This window comes from Camellia sinensis, chromosome 4 (assembly GCF_055761805.1).
Source record: "Camellia sinensis isolate YWXY chromosome 4, ASM5576180v1, whole genome shotgun sequence".
Classification (NCBI taxonomy): domain Eukaryota; kingdom Viridiplantae; phylum Streptophyta; class Magnoliopsida; order Ericales; family Theaceae; genus Camellia; species Camellia sinensis.
Window position 1 is genome coordinate 166,083,350 of NC_138964.1, and position 23,381 is coordinate 166,106,730.

General features: G+C 40.0%; 1 protein-coding gene and 1 pseudogene across 9 annotated transcripts in view; one reads left to right on the forward strand and one right to left on the reverse strand.

The window, feature by feature from the left end:
* The window catches only part of LOC114289776 (DUF3754 family protein, putative (DUF3754)), an 84,465-nt gene that overhangs the window by 8,822 nt on the left and 52,262 nt on the right, over positions 1-23,381 (reverse strand). For 3 of the 9 annotated variants that reach the window (XM_082922579.1, XM_082922578.1, XM_082922580.1), the window contains 4 exons: positions 6,564-6,626; positions 1,146-1,242; positions 922-1,011; positions 676-729 (listed from right to left, as the gene is read on the reverse strand). In XM_082922579.1, coding sequence (XP_082778705.1) covers positions 676-729; positions 922-1,011; positions 1,146-1,242; positions 6,564-6,626 — 304 coding nt within the window. Of the gene's footprint in view, positions 1-673; positions 730-921; positions 1,012-1,145; positions 1,243-6,563; positions 6,627-23,381 lie in introns of those variants that run through there. The other 6 variants (XR_003638723.2, XM_028233553.2, XM_028233544.2 and 3 more) reach the window with 4 other exon arrangements.
* Positions 8,572-9,847, forward strand: LOC145823179 (epoxide hydrolase 3 pseudogene; annotated as a pseudogene).

A 23,381-nucleotide genomic window follows, 5' to 3' on the forward strand; every position in this document is an offset into this window, starting at 1 on the left:
CTTCCCACCAAGCTAACCCCTTGGGATTCCGCTTTCACCCCTATATACTTATAAGTTTCTAGACTTTCCTAATGCTTCTACAACTATAACCAAAGGAACTTTGATTCTTTAACTACATGATTGTACTAGACTAAACAAAATCATATTTAACAGTCTAATAACACGAGCCAACATAACATCAATAGGCCCCTAATATTGCCCATGCCTAACAAAATTAAAATTATGAAACTACCCTTGACTTCTAAAATTCAATAGAAACGAAAATAAATCTCTTAAAAAACACAATTTCTATAAATTATAAAAATTAAAATTCAATTACCCTAAACATGATTGCACAATGTTCAAAGCATGCTTCTTCTGAAATTTCAAAGTTGCCTTTATTATTCTTCAGAGTCTTAAATTCAATTTAAGTTCATTGCTCTTAACCCTTCCCAAGCAATTAGAATAATCTTTTGTGACCTGTTCTTCGTTAGCTTTTCTAAAGGACGAACAAAAGTACGTTCAAATAAATTTCTCTGTCTGATTGAAAATAAATCTAGAAACAACCATTTAACATGTTCAAATATAGTAATTTATAATTAATTAAATGATCACAAATATCGAATTCCATTCAGCATTTGCAGTGTTCAATTGTTTCACTGATTAGAAATATAAAATGGAGAAGACAAGACAAACCTGGCCGGTCTCCGCTTTAAGCAAGATTGCATAAGCCAATATGGCTTCCTTGTACTACATATTGAGAGAAGGAAAAGAATCAGACCAAAAAATAATAAGAAAGAAAAGAAGGGAACAACCCATAGCATCTTCTCAATCATTTCCTTTTTCTTTTCTTTATTTATTTTATTTATTTTTTATTTTATAAACACCTGTCTCTATCTTCTAGCAGAAAAAATGAATAAATAAATAAAATCATCAACTCACTTGCTGCTGTTCAGAAGCATCCAGAAGAAAGTGAACTGAGCCAAAGCCACTTGCTATGGTTTTCTCATAAAGTGTCTTGTTGACCAGAAGCTGTAATAATGCATTTCTTATAAAAATCATGTGGTAAACTAAAAACTAAAAAGGGTTAGTATGGCAATAAAGACGTCTACTTTTGTTCAAGATCAAGATCTCCACAGAGGACAAAACAAACTTGGTGAACTCACTTGATACCTATCCCATGTCTGTTTGTAACCCAAAGCCACACGGGTCACATATATTATAAGAGCACTGATTGCAATCACGTCTAGTAGTATTGCTGATCTGCATCAAAAATTAAACAATGCCAACATTTTCTCAAATGAAACTAAACAGGGAAGCATTAACTATTCAAAGCTGTAGTATCTGTTTAGACAAAGAAAGGAGATGAACAATTAGCCTAAGTAAATTCCATACTCCAGATCTAAGAGATGATTTAGACGAAAAGGAATTAAGGAGATGAATGAATCCAAATAATAATTGATGTTGGATGTGGGAAAACGAAAGAACTCTTTTACATTTGGGTTTCAACCTATTCAAAATAGCCAGAGGTCATTTTTTCAGCTTATTCCCGGTGATATAATATGCTCAGTGCAGGCGTCAATGTTGCTTATTGTTTACAAATTATCAAATTTAATGTGAAATACTTCAGCACTTGCTGGATGGAGTTGTTAATCCAAATCTAGCTCACACAAGCTAATCATGAATATCTTTTAGACCTCAAATTATGACCTATTAAAAAAATAGAGAAACAGCATATATACTGGGGAAGTAAAAAAAAAAAAACAAAACTGATTATGCAAAAAACAATATAGCAGCCCCCAATGTACGTAAACTATATCTAAAAAGAAGCATAAGACAAAGTTCTTCAAAAATTCTAGGGACCCCAAATGAATTACCAAATATTTTACACAATACTCATCTCAAAGTTTTTTCAAGGAACAAAAAGCACCTTGTGATTTATTACAAATATTTTTGTATATCACTAGTTAACATTTTCATGACAAGATACTTTTAAGCGTTATAACATATCCTGTATCTTTAATTATGTAAGGTGCTCCAAATCTGTGTGGTACAACAAAATTATGACACGTGTCAATCTCCTACTCGCCTACCTGCTCTGTAGGAATATCAAGGCATAAAAACAGCTTCAACCATGGTCCTCAATCATAAGGAGCACAAGTGATGCAGCGAGGCAAAATGTTTCCTGATCGTGGCCATTCTTTCATAGTGCTGCTAAGCACAACCCCCAACACACTTGCACCTTCCTAGGATTGAGAGTGGAGCCCGAGGAACCCAAAGTGCTTGGCATGCCTAGGCTGTGCACCTCAATGTCATGCTGTGAACCAATGGGAACTTCTAGGTTTCTTGGTTTGGTGAGTAGAGTTCTGGGCCAGCCAAAGTGGACCATACCCTCAATTTTGTCAAGGACAGTAGATCGCATTGTAGTCAACTATATAGAGGGGATCATGTTGTTCTTAGTAAAAGTGATGTGCTTGACACTTCCTTACTTTGTCAACCTATGAAGCACTAACACGCTCTCCCCTTCCCAAGTATTAGTGTCCCAGACTTCTAGCACATGGACAAGTTCTGGACAAGTGTCCAACATGTCAAAACGCACATCTGAATCTTAATTTTTTTCGGAATCTCCTACATGTCTTTTACATATTATGACATATCAGGGATGTGGAACCCTCACCTCAATAGATGGCTTTTGGGGTTGAGTTCTATCCAAGACCGTGTAACATGTTATCAAAACCAATGTACCAAGGATGGGTAGGGTGTGTCACACCCCAATTTTCAAAGATTAATTAGGCAAAAACTAATTAACCTAAGCGTGAACCTTTTATTACTTAGTTCATTCTCAAAATCACGTTCCTTAACCAATTCTCATTAAGTCATCAAAATTTGATTTACCTCGTAAAACACATTTGGAGACCAATATCTTATTAAACTTGCAAATGTACCCTATTTTCTGTTATTAATGAAACCTTGACTTAAAATGACAAGAGAAATGAATTTCTAGTGGAAATGACTTGCATTCAAAAACATGTCCAAGTTAATAGTTTTTACAAAAATCTCACTTTAAGTTTAACAACAGTGAAATTCTCTCAAGTACAACACCCAACCTCACATGGCACACAACTTGATGTAAATGAAAGTACATACATCATAATACAAAAGAATAAAATACAACACTTACTTTACAGACCACAAAATAATTTACAATAGGATATATCTAAAATAAATAAGGCACATAGGCCCAATTATCTTATGGTCTATACTAACATGCTTAACAAGTCAACAACAAAAATAGTCTACTCGGCGTTAGCACCTATAAGATAAGGGGTGAGCAAACCATATGCCAACAATTCGAAATCAATAACTACCAACAAGGCATCAATAACATGTAACAGGGAAAATACTCTGCTCGCCAACACATACCGTGTCCAAGCCATAAATAAATACATACAAGGTCTTACCTTCATCGCACACTGGCTCTCTTCAAGCTACGTGTCAGAAAATCCACACCACCCTCTCCACATAGGCTACTACTCCTCTCAATTGTGCAATGTTCAGAGGTCTAACCACAAATAGTTGGTACCACTATCTCCCTCAACCAATCATACCGGCTAAGGCGATAACCCGAGTGAAGCCCGTAAAATCAATAAACCAAAACAAGTCCAAAAGCAACTATGTAAGGAAAATATCAACACCCCGATAATCCAACACTTAGTTTTATTTGATGCCTTCTTCTTGGAAAATTTTTCAACACTACCGAAATTTCACCAAATTCTTCTTTATAACCATTTTACCAAAATGCTTTTATGGTTAATAATATAGAATAATCTCTAAGTATAAAATCACACTTTGTCTTTATAGACCAAAATTATTATTTTCCCCCTAAGGGTCCACTTCACCTTTTTGCTCATATTAACTTCATTAAAGTAATCCTAAGGGCTGAAATCAACCATTAGTTCATTTTTACCTAAAATATCGACTTTGCTCATAATGAGCTAAAATGCACCATTTTTTCCTTTCTACACCAAAAGTCACCAAACAATTGAAGTAATCAAAGTATGAACTTAAGGTATAAAAATATCACATTAAATCCTTAACCTAGTAAAATTAGTAATCAAACATAACAAAACAACAACAACCACAACAACAAAAAAACCAAAACAACTCCAAATCAAACCATCTTTTTAACAAGTCCATTTTTCATACTAAGCAAGGTAACTAAATCAATTTCTCCAAAATTCATACACCTTATTAATAATCAATAATTATCCCAAAGTTAGCTAATAAACATGACTTTTATAAAAAACAAATTGCCTAATATGGCAAGGAGTACACTTTTTAGGGTTTCACAAATAAGAGCCCTAATTTAATATTTAATAATTACCAGTCTCAAGCAAACCTTATCAACATGTATATCATTGTTCATCAAGTGTTCTATTAACTTGATGATTTTCTCAAAAAGAGTTCAAGAAGAAAATATAGAGGCATTGGAACAATATTTTTCAAATATAACAACAAAACTTGAAGATAATTTCAACACATGAAATATAACTTCCTAAACATACATTTTCTCAAAATAAAACCCTAGACATGCACTTCAAAGCAATATAATCAAGGTTCTGAAAAGTGGTTGCGGTTGCCGTAACGGTGGCGGTGGCACGGTTGCAGTTACGGGGTGTAAAGGCCGTAGCATAACGATTGCAATAACCGAAATCGTAAATTTTTTTATTTTTCACACAACTTGAAAAAAACGTACCGATACACATTTTTTTTTTCCATGATCATATTTATTGGGTTTAAAATAAATATTGATCAATTTTTATAAATTTTTAAGTATGATCCAATATATTTCATATTTTTAAATCACTATAAACTCAGTTTTTTACATTTTATTTTAATAATTAATGATTTTATATTATACAAAAAATCAATCACTAACTATTATATATAAGATAAACAATGACAAAAGTAAGAGAATAAATAAGAGCCTAAATACATATATATATATATACATATTTTAACCAAGCCAAATAGATAATGACTATACTTATTATTATTATTATTTTCAAATAATATATAGATAGACGTACATAAACAAAATGGTTGAGTGATAGTAGCTGAATAGTTTTAACAAATCAATAATATGTTCTTTATCTTTCCTCTTCTCTCTCTATCTTTTACTCCTCCATCTTCTCTCTTTATCTTACCTCTTCTCTCTATCCCTCTTTCCCCATTTTTAGCTCTTTTTTTTTATGTTTTTTCGAAAGTAGTTCGGAACCGTTACATAACGGTGCGTAACAGGCCATTATGGCACCATTACAACCGCTACAACAACGCTATGGCCGACACACCTGTGAATCTCAATCACACTGCAAAAGCGACCGTAACGGGTAGCGGTAACCATCGCAACCATTACGTAACGGCGTTACGTAATGGTTTCGGCCGCTTTTTAAAACCTTGAATATAATGGAGAAAACCTTACCTCAAAATCATGAGGCAAGAAAATGAAAAGGTGAAGAGTGTAGATCCAAGCCAACAAATGCTCCTAGTTTCAAGATCCTCCAAGAACTCTTGAAGAACACCACGTCTCTTCATAAAACTCTCTCCAAACCTTGTCTAACTAACCAGTTAAGAAAACCCTGGATCTTAAGAACCAAGATTAGGGCTTTGCTTTCGAGGTCTCAACAATGGAGGGAAATCTATAAAGCACAGAGACGGACACGTCGACACGTAAAATTCAAAAAAATAGGACACGGACACAGACTCGGCTCGAACACGCCACAAATAATTATATGTTGATATAATATTATCTAAGAATATATTATATTATATAGTTATATATGTGCATAATAAGGGTGACCATTGGTTCAATGGTTAAGACTTGGCCTAATAACCGTAAGGTTATGGGTTCAAGTCTTGAGGCCACCTCTTTGTGCATTATGTCAAAAGTTAGGTGTGTACTCAATCTTTCCCTCCCAAACACACATTAATGTGTACTAATTGGGCGTTGCTTTTTAGTTATATATGTGCATAATATATACAAAATTAATTAATTATTTTATATTAAGTAAATCTTGTATCTAATTCTTTTACATGAGTTTTTAGGCTATTGGATTGGACCATAGTAAATAAAAATTAGATAAACTATAGAAAACATATATAATTGCAACATTCCCTCATCCACCTAAGCCATCTAATTGTAAATTTTTTAAAGAATTATACATTAAGTTATTCTTAAGAATTATACATTGTTTTTAAGAATATAAGATGTTTATGTCAAATTCTCAAACTTTGAAAATCATAAGTTAACAAATGTCAAAGTGTTGGTCTCATCTCATATTTATATTTTTAGCGATAGATATGGCCAAGAAGCAACGGACACGTCGTAAAATGAGTGTCGGACATGTGTCCGAACTTAATATTTTCAATTTTAATTAAGGATACATAAAAAAGAGTATGGGACACGTATCTAAGAGTGTTTGAAGAGTGTCGGTATCCAATACGGACATGCCGCCTTCTTAGAAGTGTCAATGCTTCTTAGAGAAAAATAATAAAATCAAACGGGAAATAAGGAGGAGGCTCACGGGTTGTGTATTAAAAATAGGAAAAGTTCGTTCTTTATTTCCTTGTTAGCAAGATCAAGTCTCCTGCGAGACACACACACAGAAGGAGAGAGAGTATAAAGAACAAAAAAAAATTGAATACAAATGAAAATGGGATGGGACTCTCTCAAAAAGGAGCCTACTAATCTATCAAGAAAAGTAGTTGGAATTCAAACAAAATAAGTCTTACAACTACATATGCAAAGTGTATTTATGGAGAGAGAACATGATTAGGGGACATAATGCATGAATCAAGGAAAAAGCCAAGCCTTCCCTAGGCTAGATCACATGGGTGGCCAGCCAGCCGATTGTCATTAAGGATGTGTTCATTTTATTCTCCAAGAAATGCATTAAAGTTCACAACAGATGAATTTCCAAAATGGCATGGCCAAACAAGGCCTAAGAAAATGTGTAGAAATCCTCTAATAAAATATAATCAAGACAAGGGTTCAATGACTTAGGTCCAAATAAATAAAATATAAAAACACAAGGTGATTCCCGCAAAGCCCAATTACAAAAGTAATGCCAGAGATTAAAAAAAATTAAATGAGTCCACTCACAATGCTACTAATAATATATACTAAACACATTACTAAGTTCTTCATAATATTCATGTCATGTAAATACACAAATTTTGTTCAACTCATCACTCAAGTCACACTGTACCCTTTTTAATTAATCTAAAGAAAAAAAATTAAAAAAAACCTTTACACTATCAATTATACTTCATATTAATTTAAAACAATTAATATTTATTATAAGAAAATATTTTTCGGGTCTTTATAGGGTGAGTGTCCTTGGATTGCACATTGCAAGTGCCAACTAAGCACATTGGCCATGAGGAAGGGTGTGAAGCGAAGTTCCACATCGCATGGAGACTAAAGTAATGTGCAGTATAAAAGCATGAGGGCACCCTCACTTCAATAATTAGCTTTTAGGGTTGAGTTCTATCCAAAACAGTGTAATGCAATGTTTTTTTTTACCGCCAATTTGAAATTTATTGAAAGTAACTTAGAGTCTATAATTGTTTGGTTGTTCACATGTTTGACAAGAATGAACCACAAACGTATCATGTACCTAATAAAAGAGAATCAAAGGCTATGAAAAGGACAAGGAAAGCCCATGGCCAATCCCTTTGTGTTGTCAACTGGACGTTCTAGAGAGAGAGAAGAGATGAGAATGTACATAAAAGTTACATCGAAGAGAAGTATCCATTGAATTGAAAGAGGGAATAAGTTTTTGAATGGCCTCTATTTATGTACATATAAGTTACATCGAAGAGAAGTTTCCATTGAATTGAGAGAGGGAATAAGTTTTTGAATGACCTCTATTTATTTTTTTTATTTTGTCTGTCATGTGGCACTTGTCCATTGCTTAGCTAGAATAACATTATTGGCTTATCTATCTCGGGCAATGATTATATATGGTGGGAGCATGATACTTTGCAATTTGTTTGGCTTCACAATTCATCTAAGCTGGTGGGCAAGATTAACCTATGAAGCTCTTCAAACCTTCTTTTGGACATCTTATTTGGTTCAATTGAATTTATGCTTTTGTAAATTGGACCAAACTTTGGGCTGCTATGCCCTTTTTTTAACTTTGGTACAACGAATGCTACATTGTAGTTGGGGGATGAGGGGCAAGACCCAAACTGAGATGCAAAGATTTTGTTAGATAGTTTGATATACATTATTGGCCCCATTTCCTAATAGCTTAGGCTTTTGGGAAAATTGGTGACTCAACATGGTATTAGAGCTCTGGTTGAGAGAGGTCTTAGGTTCAAATCTCTCTGTTGGCATTTAGTATTCTGTCCCTGTTTGGTTTTTGCCTCTTTGTTTGGTTGTTTGCTTGTTCTTCTCTTTGGTTCTTTGTTTGTCTCTCCACGTGCAAGATGGGGTTGCACATGAGGGAGGGTGTTAGATAGCTTACATTGTTGGCCCCATTTCCTAATAGCTTAGGCTTTTGGAAAAATTGGTCACTTAAACAGATTTTGGCCAACTAAGCTTTGCCCATTTCATTTCATTTATTTTTGTTATAACAAACTGTTAAAATTCACCTACTACACACCTACCACTACCACCTACTACACACTCACCTACTTCACCTACTCTCCACCTACTCCTCACCTACTCCATACCTACTACACACTCACCTATTCTCTTCCCACATCCTCTCTTCTATATATAAGAATCATTGTAATATATCATTATATCAATTAATAATACATAATTCATTCTCTCCATTTCTCTATACAACAAATTCAACTTGGTATCAGAGCAGGTTTAGCACCTAGTATTTTTCGCTTCACCGGCGGGCGGCAACCTCACCTTAGCCGTCCGCCGGACCTCAACCTAGTCCGCTAAGATTTTTTTTTTACACATACCTCCCATCCGCTGCCACAAATTCCATAACTGAACTCTTGTCTCTCTCTTCCATTCTTGCACCAATTCTTCACACCATTCACACAACATAAAAGCAACACTGCACATCGCACATTCGCCATCAGTTTTTCATCCTATTAACATTAATAGCAGAGAGAGAGAGAGGTACATCACCAATTCCAGAGGAATGAAGCTGTTCACACAGTCGTGGACCCCACTCCCGCCGACGAAGATCATCGGAATAGTCACCGTCGTCCACGGCTTCACCGGCGAGTCGAGCTGGCTCATTCAGCTCTCTCTCGAAAGAGAGAAGAAAAGGATGATGGCGATGATGATCATGGGGGAGGTGAATCAGCAAAGGATCAAAACAAATGGAATATGGATGAACATAGCAGAGAAAGGGACAGGACCACTGGTTCTGCTTCTTCATGGGTTCCCAGAATTCTGGTTTGGATGGAGACACCAGATCACTGACTTGGCTAAAAAGGGGTATCACGTGGTGGCACCTGATTTGAGAGGCTATGGTGATTCTAATTCTCCTCTCAGCCCTTCTTCCTACTCTGTTTTCCACATAGTCGCTGACCTCATTGGCCTTCTTGATCACTTTGGTCAACAACAGGCATTTGTAGTGGGTAGTGACTAGGGAGCCATAGCTGGATGGTACCTCAGCCTGTTGAGGCCTGACAAAGTGAAGTCACTGTTCCAGGAGGCAGGGAGAGCAGAGAAGGCATTTGCAAGATATGATTATGTGACAGTGATGAAGAAGTTGATTCTGATAAACAAGACTGATCTGCTGATAGCTCCACAGGGGATGGAGATCTTTGATTACCTTGAGTACCCTCTCTAGATTCTCTCTCTCCATATACATCACCAACCCCATTTTACTTTTCTTCTCTTATTTCTTTATTTTTTCTTTTACTTCCTTTACCACTCACCCATGTGATCCACTCCACCAAAAACAAATAAAATAAATAAATAAATAAGCAACTGAATTGAACCCTCCTCAGGTCACCCAATTCACTTTTTTTATTATTATTATATACACTTTTTCTCCACCCAAAATCATCATCACATTTTCCACCGCCCACACATTCTTTCTTTATATATATATATATATATATTTTTTTCTTTTTCTTCTTTCCACCGCCCAACTTTTCCTTAAACCTCAGCTTTTTATCTTTTCTTTTTTTTTTACCCCAACTTTATTTTGACACATATTTTTTCCTTTTAAAAAAAAAAAAAAAAAAAAAAAACCAAAACCATTTACACATTTGCACAACAAACCATATTTTATTCATCTCCGAGATTCACCCCGATCCACATTTTACACAACCAAAAAAAAAAAAAAACAAAAAAAAAACCACACAAGATCACCATCACAACAACAACAGATTTGTTTTCTGCAGACGGCCACCCACCGACCTACTCTGCCGCCGGTCTCTTCTTTTTGCCTCCGTCCTGGGCGGTCCTTGACGGTGCTACCTCTGTGCTTCCTAATCCACCAAGCACATTCACTCCCCCATACTCCTCTACTGCAGCATATGGCGGACCTCCGAATCGGAACATCACGGTGGCCTTCCGCTTCAGCTCCTTGTTTTCTGCCTTTAGCACACTTATCTCTGCTCGCACATCCTTATACATGCGTTGGAGCAGAGCCAGCTGGGCGTTTAACTGCTGCACCTCATTTGTCCTACTCTGCAGCCGGTTCGACAAATTTGTAACCGCTGTCATGGTTTCCACACATGACTTCAATGTATACTGATTGGCCTCCACATCCGACTGCACTGCCATTCTTTGCTCCACAGACCGCATAGGAAAGTTCAACAGAGCAAACTCCAGGGCACTTGGTTGAGGTTCCAGTGCCACCGCACCAGTTATCTCTCTTGTTGACTCGTTGAGGTCGGGAAAGAGAGTGAGCAGACCGCGAGAAGACGAAGCCATTTTTCTGGGCAACAGAGTGTTACAGAGTATCTTTCTCAGCAAAACGAAGAATTTTTCAGAGGTTTCTCTCAGTTTTTCTGTCTCAGCTTCTGCCTCAGCCTCAGCCTCCGTCTTGGTTAAATAGCCGAGGCAGCCACGCGTATCGCACGCCACTTGACGCCAGACGACAAACGGGCACGCCAGCCAAGGCACTCACGTGCCTCGCCATCATATCTGGCACGCCTTTTTATGGATTGGGCACGCCTTTTGATGACACGCCTTTTGAAAGATTGGGCACACCTTTTGAGGGTGCGACTTTTTAGGGGTCCGACAAGACTCTGTAAACTGTCCCGACATTGATTCCGGTTAGCTCCTTTATGGGTCCGACAAGACTCTGTAAACTGTCCCGACATTAATTCCGGTTAGCTCCTTCATGGGTCCGACAAGACTCTGTAAACTGTCCCGACATTGATTCTGGTTAGCTCCTTTATGGGTCCGACAAGACTCTGTAAACTGTCCCGACATTGATTCCGGTTAGTTTCTACAAGGGTCCAGCAAGACTCTGTAAACTGTCACAACAACTGTCAGAACATTGTCTGCTACAACGGTCCGACATGACCCCATAAACTGTCTTCTACATCGGTCTGACACCGCCATCCAGTGTCCTCTACACCGTTATGACACCGCCATCCAGTGTCCTCTACACCGTTATGACACCACCATACAGTGTCCTCTACAACGTTATGACACCCCCATACAGTGTCCTCTACAACGTTATGACACCACCATCCAGTGTTGTTAATGTAAATTGTAAATTGTGTAAATTACCACACCACCAACTCCACCTACCATCTCCACTACCACCCACCACCTCCACTACCATCCACTACCACCACTCACCTACCTCACCTACTCCCAAATCCTCTCCTATTTAATAGCTTGTAATATACAAAATATAAACAACAATCTTGTAATACATCAATCAATAATATACATCAATATATTTTACATATTTATCTTACATGGTATCAGAGCTAGGTTAAGAACCTAGTATCTTCGCTTCACCGGCGGGCGGCAGTCTCGCCTTGGCCGCCCGCCGGACCTCTCATCTTCCAACTATTTCTGCATGCCGGATTTTCATCCATCAAAACCAACACCACCTCGCTGCCGTCATCCACTTCTCCCCCTCTGCTTTCTTCATCTTCTCCGGTGATGCTTCCGGAACAACTCCCACCACTGCTACTGCTACTACTGCTTCCACTACTACCAGTAAAATTCGTCCCAGACAAGTTACTGCCCGAGACACTACTGGGACTGTTCGAAGGCGAATCCAAATCACTGAAATGGTGGTGGATCGAACCCTCATTCGTTTTGCCTCTCGGATTTATTTCCAAATTCTCCATTGATCGGTCACTCCCATCGCGCTCATGTGCCGTTTCTTCCTTACATCCCTTGTTCTTCACTTGGGAAAGCCACTGCTCGCGACGAGCATCGAGCTTGCACTGCTTCAATTTAGCAGATCTGTTTGCCCTCTTTTTCTTGGCGAAATCCTTGGCCGCCATGGGAATCGAAGCGTTGGTCATCGAACCTTACTTCAAGAAGTTGGAATAATCTGTGGAATAATGGAGAAGACTAGTTGGGCAGAATGATAGTCTCATCAGGGAAGAGTGATGAGACGAAAGAGAATAGAGAAGGTGTGTGTGTGTGTGTTGTTGTTGAGCTGAGCTAAGCAGACATGAGCTGTCCATCTTTTTATATCCACCACATGAACAACCGAATCAAATAATTTCCCACCACCCCACACCAGCACTCACTTCTCTCTTTTATTTATTTATTTTAAACACTTTTCCACGGGCAGTGCGCCAGCCCTTTTCAAATAATTTTCCATTACATTTTTTTATTTAAAAAAAAAAAAAAACAAAAAACAAAAAACAAAACAAAACAAAACAAAACAAAAAAAAAAAAAAAGACATACAATTTTGCACAACCACCCATATTTTATTCATCTCAGGGATCAACCCCGATCACAATTTTACACAAAAAAAAAAAAAAAAAAAAAAAAACGACCACACAAAACGAAACAAACCAAACAACCACCTCCACAGGCGGGATTTTTCTCTACTCTGCCGCCGATCTTTTCTTCTTGCCTCCGTCCTAGGCGGTCCTTGCCGCTGTTGCCTCCGTGTTTCCCACTCCACTGGGCACGATCACTACTCCCTGCTCTTCCACTGCAGCATATGGCGGACCTCCAAATCGGAACATCACGGTGGCCTTCCGCTTCAGCTCCTTGTTTTCTGCCCTTAGCACGCTTATCTCTGCTCGCGCATCCTTATACATGCGTTGGAGCAGAGCCAGTTGGGCGTTTAATTGCTGCACCTCATTTATCCTACTCTGCAGCCGGTGCGACAAGTTTGTGACCGCCGTCATGGACTCCACACATGCCTTCAAAGTATACTGATTAGCCTCCACATCCGTTTGCACTGCCATTTTTTGCTCCACCGACTGCATCGGAAAGTTCAACGGAGCAAACCCAGTGGTGTTTGGTTGAGGTTCACGGGACACCGCACCCGTTATCTCTCTTGTTGACTCGTTGAGGTCGGGAAAGAGAGTCAGCAGACCACGGGACGACGAAGCCATTTTCTCTCGCAACAGACTGTTACAGACTCTCTCTCTCAGCACAACAGTGTTACAGCCTCTCTCTCTCAGCACAACGAAGAGTTTTACAGAGGATTTCGCAGGTTTCTTGCTTCTGCTTCGGCCTCAGGCTCTGTCTTGGTTAAATAGCCGAGGCAGCCACGCGCATCGCGCGCCTCTCGACGCCAGACAACCGGGCACGCCCGCCAAAGCACTCACGTGCCTCGCCATCATATCTGGCACGCCTTTTGATGCATCGGGCACGCCTTTTGATGGCACGCCTTTTGACAGATTGGGCACACCTTTTGAGGGCACGACTTTTGAGGGCTCGATATCTACATCCATGTATATTTTTTTGGGCAGCCTATATACACACTCATACAGTGTCTTCTACACCGGTCAGCTTTATCAATCCCTTTGTTTCAACCTCAAATAGACTTAGAAAATATGAGGAAGAAGAACTCCGAAAATATGAGGAAGAAGGAATATATTTCTGTTATATTCAAAACTTCTTATTTTACAAGACCAAATGACACTCCTTATATAGGAGATATTACAAACATCATTATAACCCATTATATGCCACTTACATATTATATATTACCACTATCTACCACTATCATATTATATACATGCCACTATCTACCACCAACACCACTATCATATTCTATACATGCCACTATCTACCACCAACACCACTATCATATTCCACTATCTTATTATATGCATTAACACAAATTTCCAGCACTCCCCCTCAAGCTGGTTTGAAGATATCTTCCATAGCCAGCTTGCTAGTCAGCTTATCAAATTGCTTCTTGTGTAGTCCCTTCGTTAGCACATCAGCTAATTGTTCACCTGTTGGAAGGTAGGTCATACAGATTATGCCAGCATTGATTTTCTCCTTGATGAAATGTTTATCCACTTCTATATGTTTTGTGCGATCATGTAGAACTGGATTATGAGCTATAGATATAGCTGCTTTGTTGTCACAATAGACCTTCATAGGTGTCGGGTGAGAAAGCTTTAATTCTTCAAGAATTCTTTTAATCCACATTACTTCACAGATTCCATGGGCAACAGCTCTGAACTCTGCTTCTGCACTACTTCTAGCTACCACATTCTGTTTTTTACTCCGCCATGTAACTAGGTTCCCACCTACAAAGGAGCAGTATCCGGATGTTGATCTCCTGTCTGTAACACTTCCTGCCCAGTCTGCATCTGTGTATACTTCAACTTGAAGATGTCCATGTTTCTTGAACAGTAAGCCTCTCCCTGGAGTTCCTTTCAAATATCTTAAGATCTTATAAACGGCTTCAAAGTGCTCTGCCCCTGGTGAGTGCATGAACTGACTTACCATGCTGACTGCAAAGGCAATATCAGGCCGCGTATGAGACAAGTAAATCAATTTCCCGACAAGTCGCTGATATTGTTCCCTCTCTTTGACTTCTTCAGCCTTAGCAGCTTGTAACTTCAAGTTAGGCTCGATCGGAGTCTCCACCATCTTACAACCAAGCATACCTGTTTCTCCAAGGAGATCAAGAACATATTTTCTCTGATTAACGAATATACCTTCCTTGGATCTTGCAAATTCCATTCCGAGGAAATACTTGAGGGCTCCCAGATCCTTAATGTGAAATTCTTTTGCGAGTTTCTCTTTGAGGGCTGCTAACTCTGCTTCATCATTACCAGTTAAAATGATGTCATCAACATAAACAATCAAAATTGCAATTTTACTGTTTTTTGAATGTTTATAAAATATTGTGTGATCTGCTTGACTCTGCGAGAAGCCACAACTGATAACTGCCTTCCCAAAGCGTTCAAACCATGCTCTTGGTGATTGTTTGAGTCCGTATAATGACTTGTTCAATCTGCATACTCTGTCGCTTCCAAGTCTCTGCTCAAATCCCGGCGGTAGACTCATGAACACCTCCTCTTCAAGATCACCATTGAGAAATGCATTTTTAATGTCAAGTTGATGTAGAGGCCAATCTGAATTTACTGCAAGAGATAATGTTAAGTGTTAGGGGTAGTTTGGTCTTTATGTATTATTCTTATTAGTATAAGTAGTTGTGTGTAAGGGGGAAACCCTAAGTTTTTGAATCAATAATCTACAGAAGCTTTCTCTTGTTCTATTCCTTCTTCTTCTTCTTCTTCTTCTTCTTCTTCTTCTTCTTCTCATCTATACATTTAACATGGTATCAGAGCACTATCTTCCTCCTTGAAGATTGTTCCTTAGAGCCCCATATTGTTCCTGGTACGTCTGTTACAGCCAGAAAAAAAAAAAAAAAAATTTAAAAAAAAAAAAAAAAAAAAAAAAAAAATTTACAGTATGCTCGAAATTTAATGGGTAATCACCCTATAATCTCATTTTGATTGTTTGGTCATTATTGATTGAATTTTCTAATTTTTTTGATTTTTCGTCAAAATTGGGTGATTTTTCGAAAATCACTGTTTGACCCTCTTTTTTCTGGTTTTGTCCCTTCTTCTCCTATCCTTGGGAGCCGACTGGAACCCTAAGGGGGTTTGTTGTCCCTGGTTTGATGTATTTTGGCCCTATCTTGGATTTTTATCGCTGTTTAGATGCTCTGCTTCGGTTTTCTGACTTGTAGTTGATCTGGTTGCTCTGTTCTGGGCTTCTTTTGGACTGTTTTAGCCTTAAAAGGTGTTTGGTGTGCTGGTTGGGTGATTTGTGAACTTGTTTGATATCCGGCTTGTGTTTTTTGCACCCTCTTTTCTCATCTCATGGCTGACAGCTTGGGTCAGGACTCTAAGGGCAAGGAGGAGAGTGGACTGAGTCGTGGTCTGACTCTTGGTGATAGTCCTTCTCTCCAGATTAGTCCGGTCAAACTTAATGGTCTTAATTACTTGATTTGGTCCCGCTCCTGTAGTCTTGCGATTGCCGCCCGGCGTTTGACTGGCTATATTACTGGTAGTAGTTCCCAGCCACCTACTGAGGATAGTACTTTATCTGCTCAATGGATTTCTGAGAATGCTTTAGTTATGACCTGGCTCATCAATTCTATGGAGCCTACCATTAGTCGGACTTTTCTCTTGATGGATACTGCTCACAAGATCTGGATAGCTGCCTCTCAAATGTATTCTCAACAAGGGAATGATGCACAGGCCTATGAATTGCGTAAGACGATTAGGGGTTTGGATCAGAAGGATCGCTCTCTGGCAGTCTACTATGCTGAGTTGAGTGGTTTGTGGCAAGAGCTAGATTTCTACCAGAGTTTCCAGCCAGTTTGCTCCAAGGATGCCACTATGTTTCAGCAGGCTGTGGAGAAGGAGCGGGTGTATGACTTTCTTGCTGGTCTGAATTTGGAGTATGATCAGATACGGGTTCAGGTGTTGGGTCGCTCTCCGTTTCCTACATTGCGTGAGGCTTATGCCCTGGTTCAGCAGGAGGAGAGTCGTCGCAGTGCTATGGTGCATGCTCCTGTTCTGGATCGGTCAGCGATGGTTGTCGGCCCCAAGTCACGTGATACTCCACCTTTTCTGCCTCCAGGTGGTGGTAAGGGTCCATTGGTTGATCGGGACCGGTTGAAGTGTGAGTATTGTGGGAAAGATAGACATGATAAAGAACACTGTTGGAAGTTGCATGGCCGCCCTACTCGAGGCCGTGGTCGTGGTGGTGGTGTTCGTCCTCAAGCACATGTTTCTGAGACTACTGCTAGTGCCTCGAATGATGCTAGTTCTCTTTCCCCGGATGAGCTTCACACTCTCAGACGTTTGATGGCTCGACTTGATTCTTCATCTGCCTTAGCTCCTTCCTCTTCTGCCTCTTCCAACTTTGCTCACACAGGTATTTCTGCTAGTGCCCTCAGTGTTTCTTCGTCGTCTCCTTGGATCATTGATTCCGGTGCTACCGATCACATGACGGGTACTTCTAGTTTTTTCCATTCTTATTCACCTAGTTCTGGGCGAGATAAGGTTAGAGTGGCTGATGGCACTTTATCTTCTATCTCCGGCAAGGGTTCTGTTCGTTGCACCTCTTTACTTTCGCTTTCATCTGTTCTTCATGTTCCTAATTTTTCAACTAACTTACTTTCTGTTAGTAGCCTTACTACTGCTCTCAATTGCTCTGTAACCTTTTTTCCGACTCATTGTGTCTTTCAGGAACTGGCTACGGGGAAAATGATTGGCAGTGGTAGAGCACAAAGTGGTCTGTACTTTCTGGATGCCATGCCTGCCTCACCTTTGTCCTCTCAAGCTCTGCAATGCTCTTCTGGCTCCTCCCTTCGTCTCCTTCATCAGTGGCATCGCCGTTTGGGGCATCCTTCCTTTAGCATTTTAGAGAAACTTTTTCCTTTATTAGTTCGTGATTGTCCTAGGAATAACTTTGTTTGTGATGCTTGTGAGCTTGCTAAGCATAAACGTACTTGTTATCCTTCAATTAATAAAAGAAGTACTTTTCCTTTTATACTTATTCATACCGATGTGTGGGGTCCTTCCCCTGTTGTTTCTACCTCTGGTTATCGATGGTTTGTCACATTCATTGATTGTTATTCCCGTGTGACTTGGCTTTATTTACTTCGCACAAAAAATGAAGTTTTCTCATGCTTCAAAAGTTTTCATAAAATGGTATCCAATCTCTTCAATGCTACTATCAAAATTCTTAGGAGTGACAATGGGACTGAGTATGTTGATGGCGCTTTCCGGGCATACCTCGACGACCATGGCATTCTTTATCAGACTAGTTGTGTTGGCACTCCTGAACAGAATGGAGTTGCTGAACGTAAGAATGGCCATCTACTTGAGGTTGCTCGCTCTCTCTTGTTTACCATGAACGTTCCTAAGTCCTTTTGGGGGGATGCGGTTCTTACCGCGGCTTATCTTATTAACCGTATGTCCTCTAGTGTCCTCCACTTCCAAATTCCTCTTGAGCTTCTTCCTGTGACGTATCCCACTTCTTCTCTTCCGCCTCGGGTTTTTGGTAGTGTCTGTTTTGTTCATCTTCACCCTCGGCCTCGTGGGAAGCTTGATCCTAAGGCTGTCCAGTGTGTCTTTCTTGGTTATTCTGCTACTCAGAAAGGCTACAAATTGAAGCTTTGAATAATCAGCTTAGGGTATGATGAGATATCACCCCTTATTTATACATGAAGATTAGGGTTTACAAACAAAGTCAATTACAAGATGATCCCTGAGGGCATCACAATGATTACAGACCCAAGCCTTTCGGCTAATAAAATACTAAGACTTTCGGTGATTATAATATGCCAACACTCCCCCTCAAGCTGGTGCGAAGATATCTCTCATGCCCAGCTTGCCTAATATGTCATGAAACGGTTTATTCCCAATTCCCTTGGTGAGAATGTCAGCAAGTTGTTCACCAGACTGAACAAAAGGAGTACAAATGGTACCACTAGTGAGTTTTTCCTTAATGAAGTGGCGATCAATCTCAACATGTTTTGTCCTGTCATGTTGAACGGGATTGTGAGCAATGTTGATGGCGGCCTTATTATCACAATATAACCGCATGGAGTCCGTCTGAGCAATACCTAGATCACTCAACAATAATTTGATCCATAAAAGTTCACACACACCTTGTGCCATAGCTCTAAACTCAGCTTCTGCACTTGACCTGGCAACCACATTTTGTTTCTTACTTCTCCAAGTAACTAGGTTGCCGCCGACAAATGTGCAATACCCTGACGTTGATCTCCGATCAGTTACTGACCCGGCCCAGTCAGCATCTGTATAGGCTTCTACACGAAGATGGTCATACTTTGAAAAATACAGACCCTTACCAGGAGCAGACTTCAGATACCTCAAGATTCTCATGACAGCCTCAAAGTGAATCTGATGAGGAGCATGCATAAACTGACTAACTACACTGACAGCAACAGCAATATCAGGACGGGAGTGAGATAGGTAAATGAGCTTACCCACTAATCGTTGATAGCTCCCCCTATCCACAACTTCTCCTCCTGCATCATCTCCCAATTTTTGATTGGGTTCCAGTGGGGTGGCACATGCCTTGCAGCCAAGCATCCCAGTTTCCTTCAACAGGTCAAGCACATATTTTCTCTGTGAGATAAATATCCCATCCTTAGAGCGAGCAACTTCAATTCCCAGAAAATACTTCAAGCTTCCCAAGTCTTTGATTTCAAATTCTTTGGCTAAGTATTTCTTCAACAGAGGTATTTCCTCACTATCATTGCCTGTAAGAACTATGTCATCTACATAAACAATAAGCGCTGTAGTCTGACCGCATGAGGAATGTTTCACAAACAATGTGTGATCTGCCTGACTTTGTTTGAAACCATATTTAAACATAGCCTGAGTGAATCTTTCAAACCAAGCCCTTGGAGATTGTTTGAGACCATATAATGACTTCCGAAGTTTGCATACTTTCCCTTCTGTTTGATGATCCTCAAAACCCGGAGGAATGTCCATATATACTTCTTCTTCGAGGTCACCATGGAGAAAAGCATTCTTGACATCAAACTGATAAAGCGGCCAATCTAGATTAGCTGCGAGAGAGAGAAGTACTCTGACTGAATTCATTTTAGCCACGGGTGCGAAGGTCTCCTGATAATCAATGCCATATGTCTGAGTAAACCCTTTTGCCACAAGTCTTGCCTTGTAACGCTCAATAGACCCATCTGCTTTGTGTTTTACAGTATATACCCATTTACAGCCCACAGGTCGTTTGCCCGTAGGTAACTCAGTCAATTCCCAAGTGCCATTCTTTCTAAGTGCTTTCATTTCCTCAATCATGGCGAGTTTCCACTCAGAGATAGCAAGAGCATCCTGAAAATGGTTAGGAATGCTAACAGAGGAAATATTGGACACAAACGCTCTATATGAGGATGACAAATGAGAGTATGATACAAACTGTGAGATAGGATGTTGAGTACAAGATCTCACACCCTTCCTTTTGGCAATAGGAACATCAAGATCAATGGACTCACGAGATTCAAAGTTACCTAGACTCTCATCAGAAGCAGGAGATGGCAGTGGAGTAGCAGAAACAGTCCCTTGTATCCAGTTAACTTGTTTTCTGTCGATGTCCCGGACATAAACATGCCCATCCTTATTCTTGGTGACAGTGGGTTCTATAGTTCCAGTAGAAGAGGGGGGTGCAAGAATAACTGGTTCTACTATAGGAGGCACAGGACTCACTTCTACCAGAGGAGACACAGGACTCACTTCACACCAAGGCTCCCCCGGAAATGAGGACGGGGACACCGGAGAGGACAAGAAATAGGACTGGGATTCAAAGAAAGTGACATCCATGGACACAAACCACTTACGGGAGGAAGGGTGGTAACATTTATACCCCTTTTGAGTAGGAGAATAACCAAGGAAAACACACTTGAGGGAGCGAGGGTCCAACTTACCACGAGAGGGAGAGTGATTATGGACAAAACAGACACAACCAAATATTTTGGGAGGAATAGAAAACAAGGACTGAGAACCGAGGAGGACGTGAAGCGGAGCCTGTTTGTCCAAGACCTGGGTAGGGAGACGATTAATAAGATGGGCAGCGGTGAGAACAGCGTCGCCCCAATAGGATTGAGGCACGTTCATAAAAAAACACATGCACCGAGCCATGTCAAGAAGATGCCGATTCTTGCGTTCGGCCACCCCATTTTGTTGAGGGGTATTGGTGCAAGAGGTCTGATGGATAATGCCATGAGTAGAGAAATAGTTTCCTAACCCAGAATCTATGTATTCCCCGCCATTATCAGAACGAAATATTTTGATAGTGGCCCCAAACTGAGTACAAATCATCTTATGAAAAGTGCGAAACACAGAGAAAACTTCACTCTTATCTTTCATGAGATACACCCAAGTAGCACGAGAAAAATCATCAATAAATGTAACAAACCAGCGATGACCTTTCACAGACAGAACACGAGAGGGACCCCAAACATCAGAATGTATTAATGAAAAAGGAACTAAGCTTTTATTCAAACTGGGAGCAAAAGAAGCTCTATGTTGTTTTCCAAGTTGACAAGACTCACAAAGAAAGTCAGACACATGATGATTTGCGAAACTAGAAGGAAATAAATGCTTAAGTAAATGAAATGAGGGATGCCCAAGACGCCGATGCCACAACCATACATCAGCGGGGGTAGTAGAAGACGCGGTGGAAGAATAAGCAAGTTTGTCCGGTTGATCTAGGAAGTAGAGACCATTTTCTGCACTACCACTGCCAATCGTCCTCCCCGTGACAAGGTCCTGAAAAAGACAATGATCAGGAAAAAACGTCACACAACAATTCAAATCCTGGGTAAGACGACTTAAGGATAACAGATTAACAGAAAACTTGGGAACATGGAGAACAGAAGATAGATGCATGGTGGGAGTGACTTGGACTAAACCTTTTCCAGAAATGGAAGAAACAGTTCCATCGGCAATCCTAACTTTGTCCTGACCTGAAGAGGGCTTATAGGCAGAAAAAAGATCAGGGGAGCCAGACATATGATCTGAGGCACCAGAATCAATAATCCAAGGCAAAGATGTATGACACAGGAAAGCACAAGGAACAGATGCTAAGTTACCTGAGCGGGCAAAGGACGAGGAAGCGGTACTGAGAGCAGTAGAAGATCGGCGGTCCAACAATTGGCGCAAAGCATCCTCCAACTCAGTATCAGAAGCTTGGGTAACAGAAGTGGAATTAGAATCAAGGGTATCCACGGCACTAGACTGATGAGCCCGGGAATAGGAACCACGTCCTCGAGAGTGGCCTGACCGACCTCCTCGAGAACCTGACCGATCACCTCGACCCCCAGATGGAGTCCCATGAAGCTTCCAACATGTCTCACGAGTATGCCGCGGCTTCTTGCAATAATCACAGAATACAGACTCCTTAGCAGCAGACGGAGGAGGCAGGCTGAAGCCATCTCGAGGAGTAGACAGTAATGCGGAACGGTCAGTAGAGACAGGGGACATCATAGCTGACCGACGACTTTCCTCATTTTGTACATAGGCAAATGCCTCCTGTAGTGAAGGAAGGGTGTCCATACTCAGAACTCGACCCCTAACTGGATCATACTCCATATTTAGGCCGGCCAAAAATTTAAAGACCCGTTCCCGAGCAATGAACTTCTTGTACCCGACAGAATCAGTAGGGCAAACGGGCTTATAGTCTTCCAGGTGGTCAAGGCGTTTCCAGCCGTTGGTGAGGAAAGTGAAGTACTGAAGAACAGTCTGCTCCCCCTGAAGTGTGCTTTCAATAGAGCGACGCAACTCAAAGGCCTGTGAAAAATTTCCTTTGCGGGAATAGGTAACAGCCACAGCCTCCCAAATGTCCTGGGCAGTCTCCATAGATAAGTAGCCCTCACCAAGTTCTGGAACCATCGAATGGATAAGCCAACTCATAATCAAAGAGTTAGTAATCTCCCATTGGTCATAACCTGAGTCAGTGGTACTAGGTGCCTGTATCCTGCCATCAACATACCCCATCTTTCCTCTGCTTTTCAAAAACAAAGTCAAACTTTGAGACCATGCTAGGTAGTTCTGACCATTAAATAGAGAGGTGGTGATTTTCAGACTAGGGTTGGGATTCTCAGTCATGGTAGTAGGTAGAATGAGACTCTCACTCTTTGGTGTTTGAGACGAAGAGGACACACTAGTGGAATCTGTCATGGATACAATACAATACTACCAAACCCACAACAAACTAGTAGAAATCACAAACCCGGAAGGTGGTAGTGAGATAACAGGCACAATGACCACTATAAAGTCATAACAAAAAATTAAGAAATGATGATTTTTTTTTTTTTTTTTTTATCTATATATATATATATTTTTATTTCATTTTAATTTCTTTTATTTATTCATTTATTTATTTATTTATTTTCCTTTTTTTTTTTTTTTTTTTTTTTTTTTTTTTTTTTTTTTTTTGTAAATT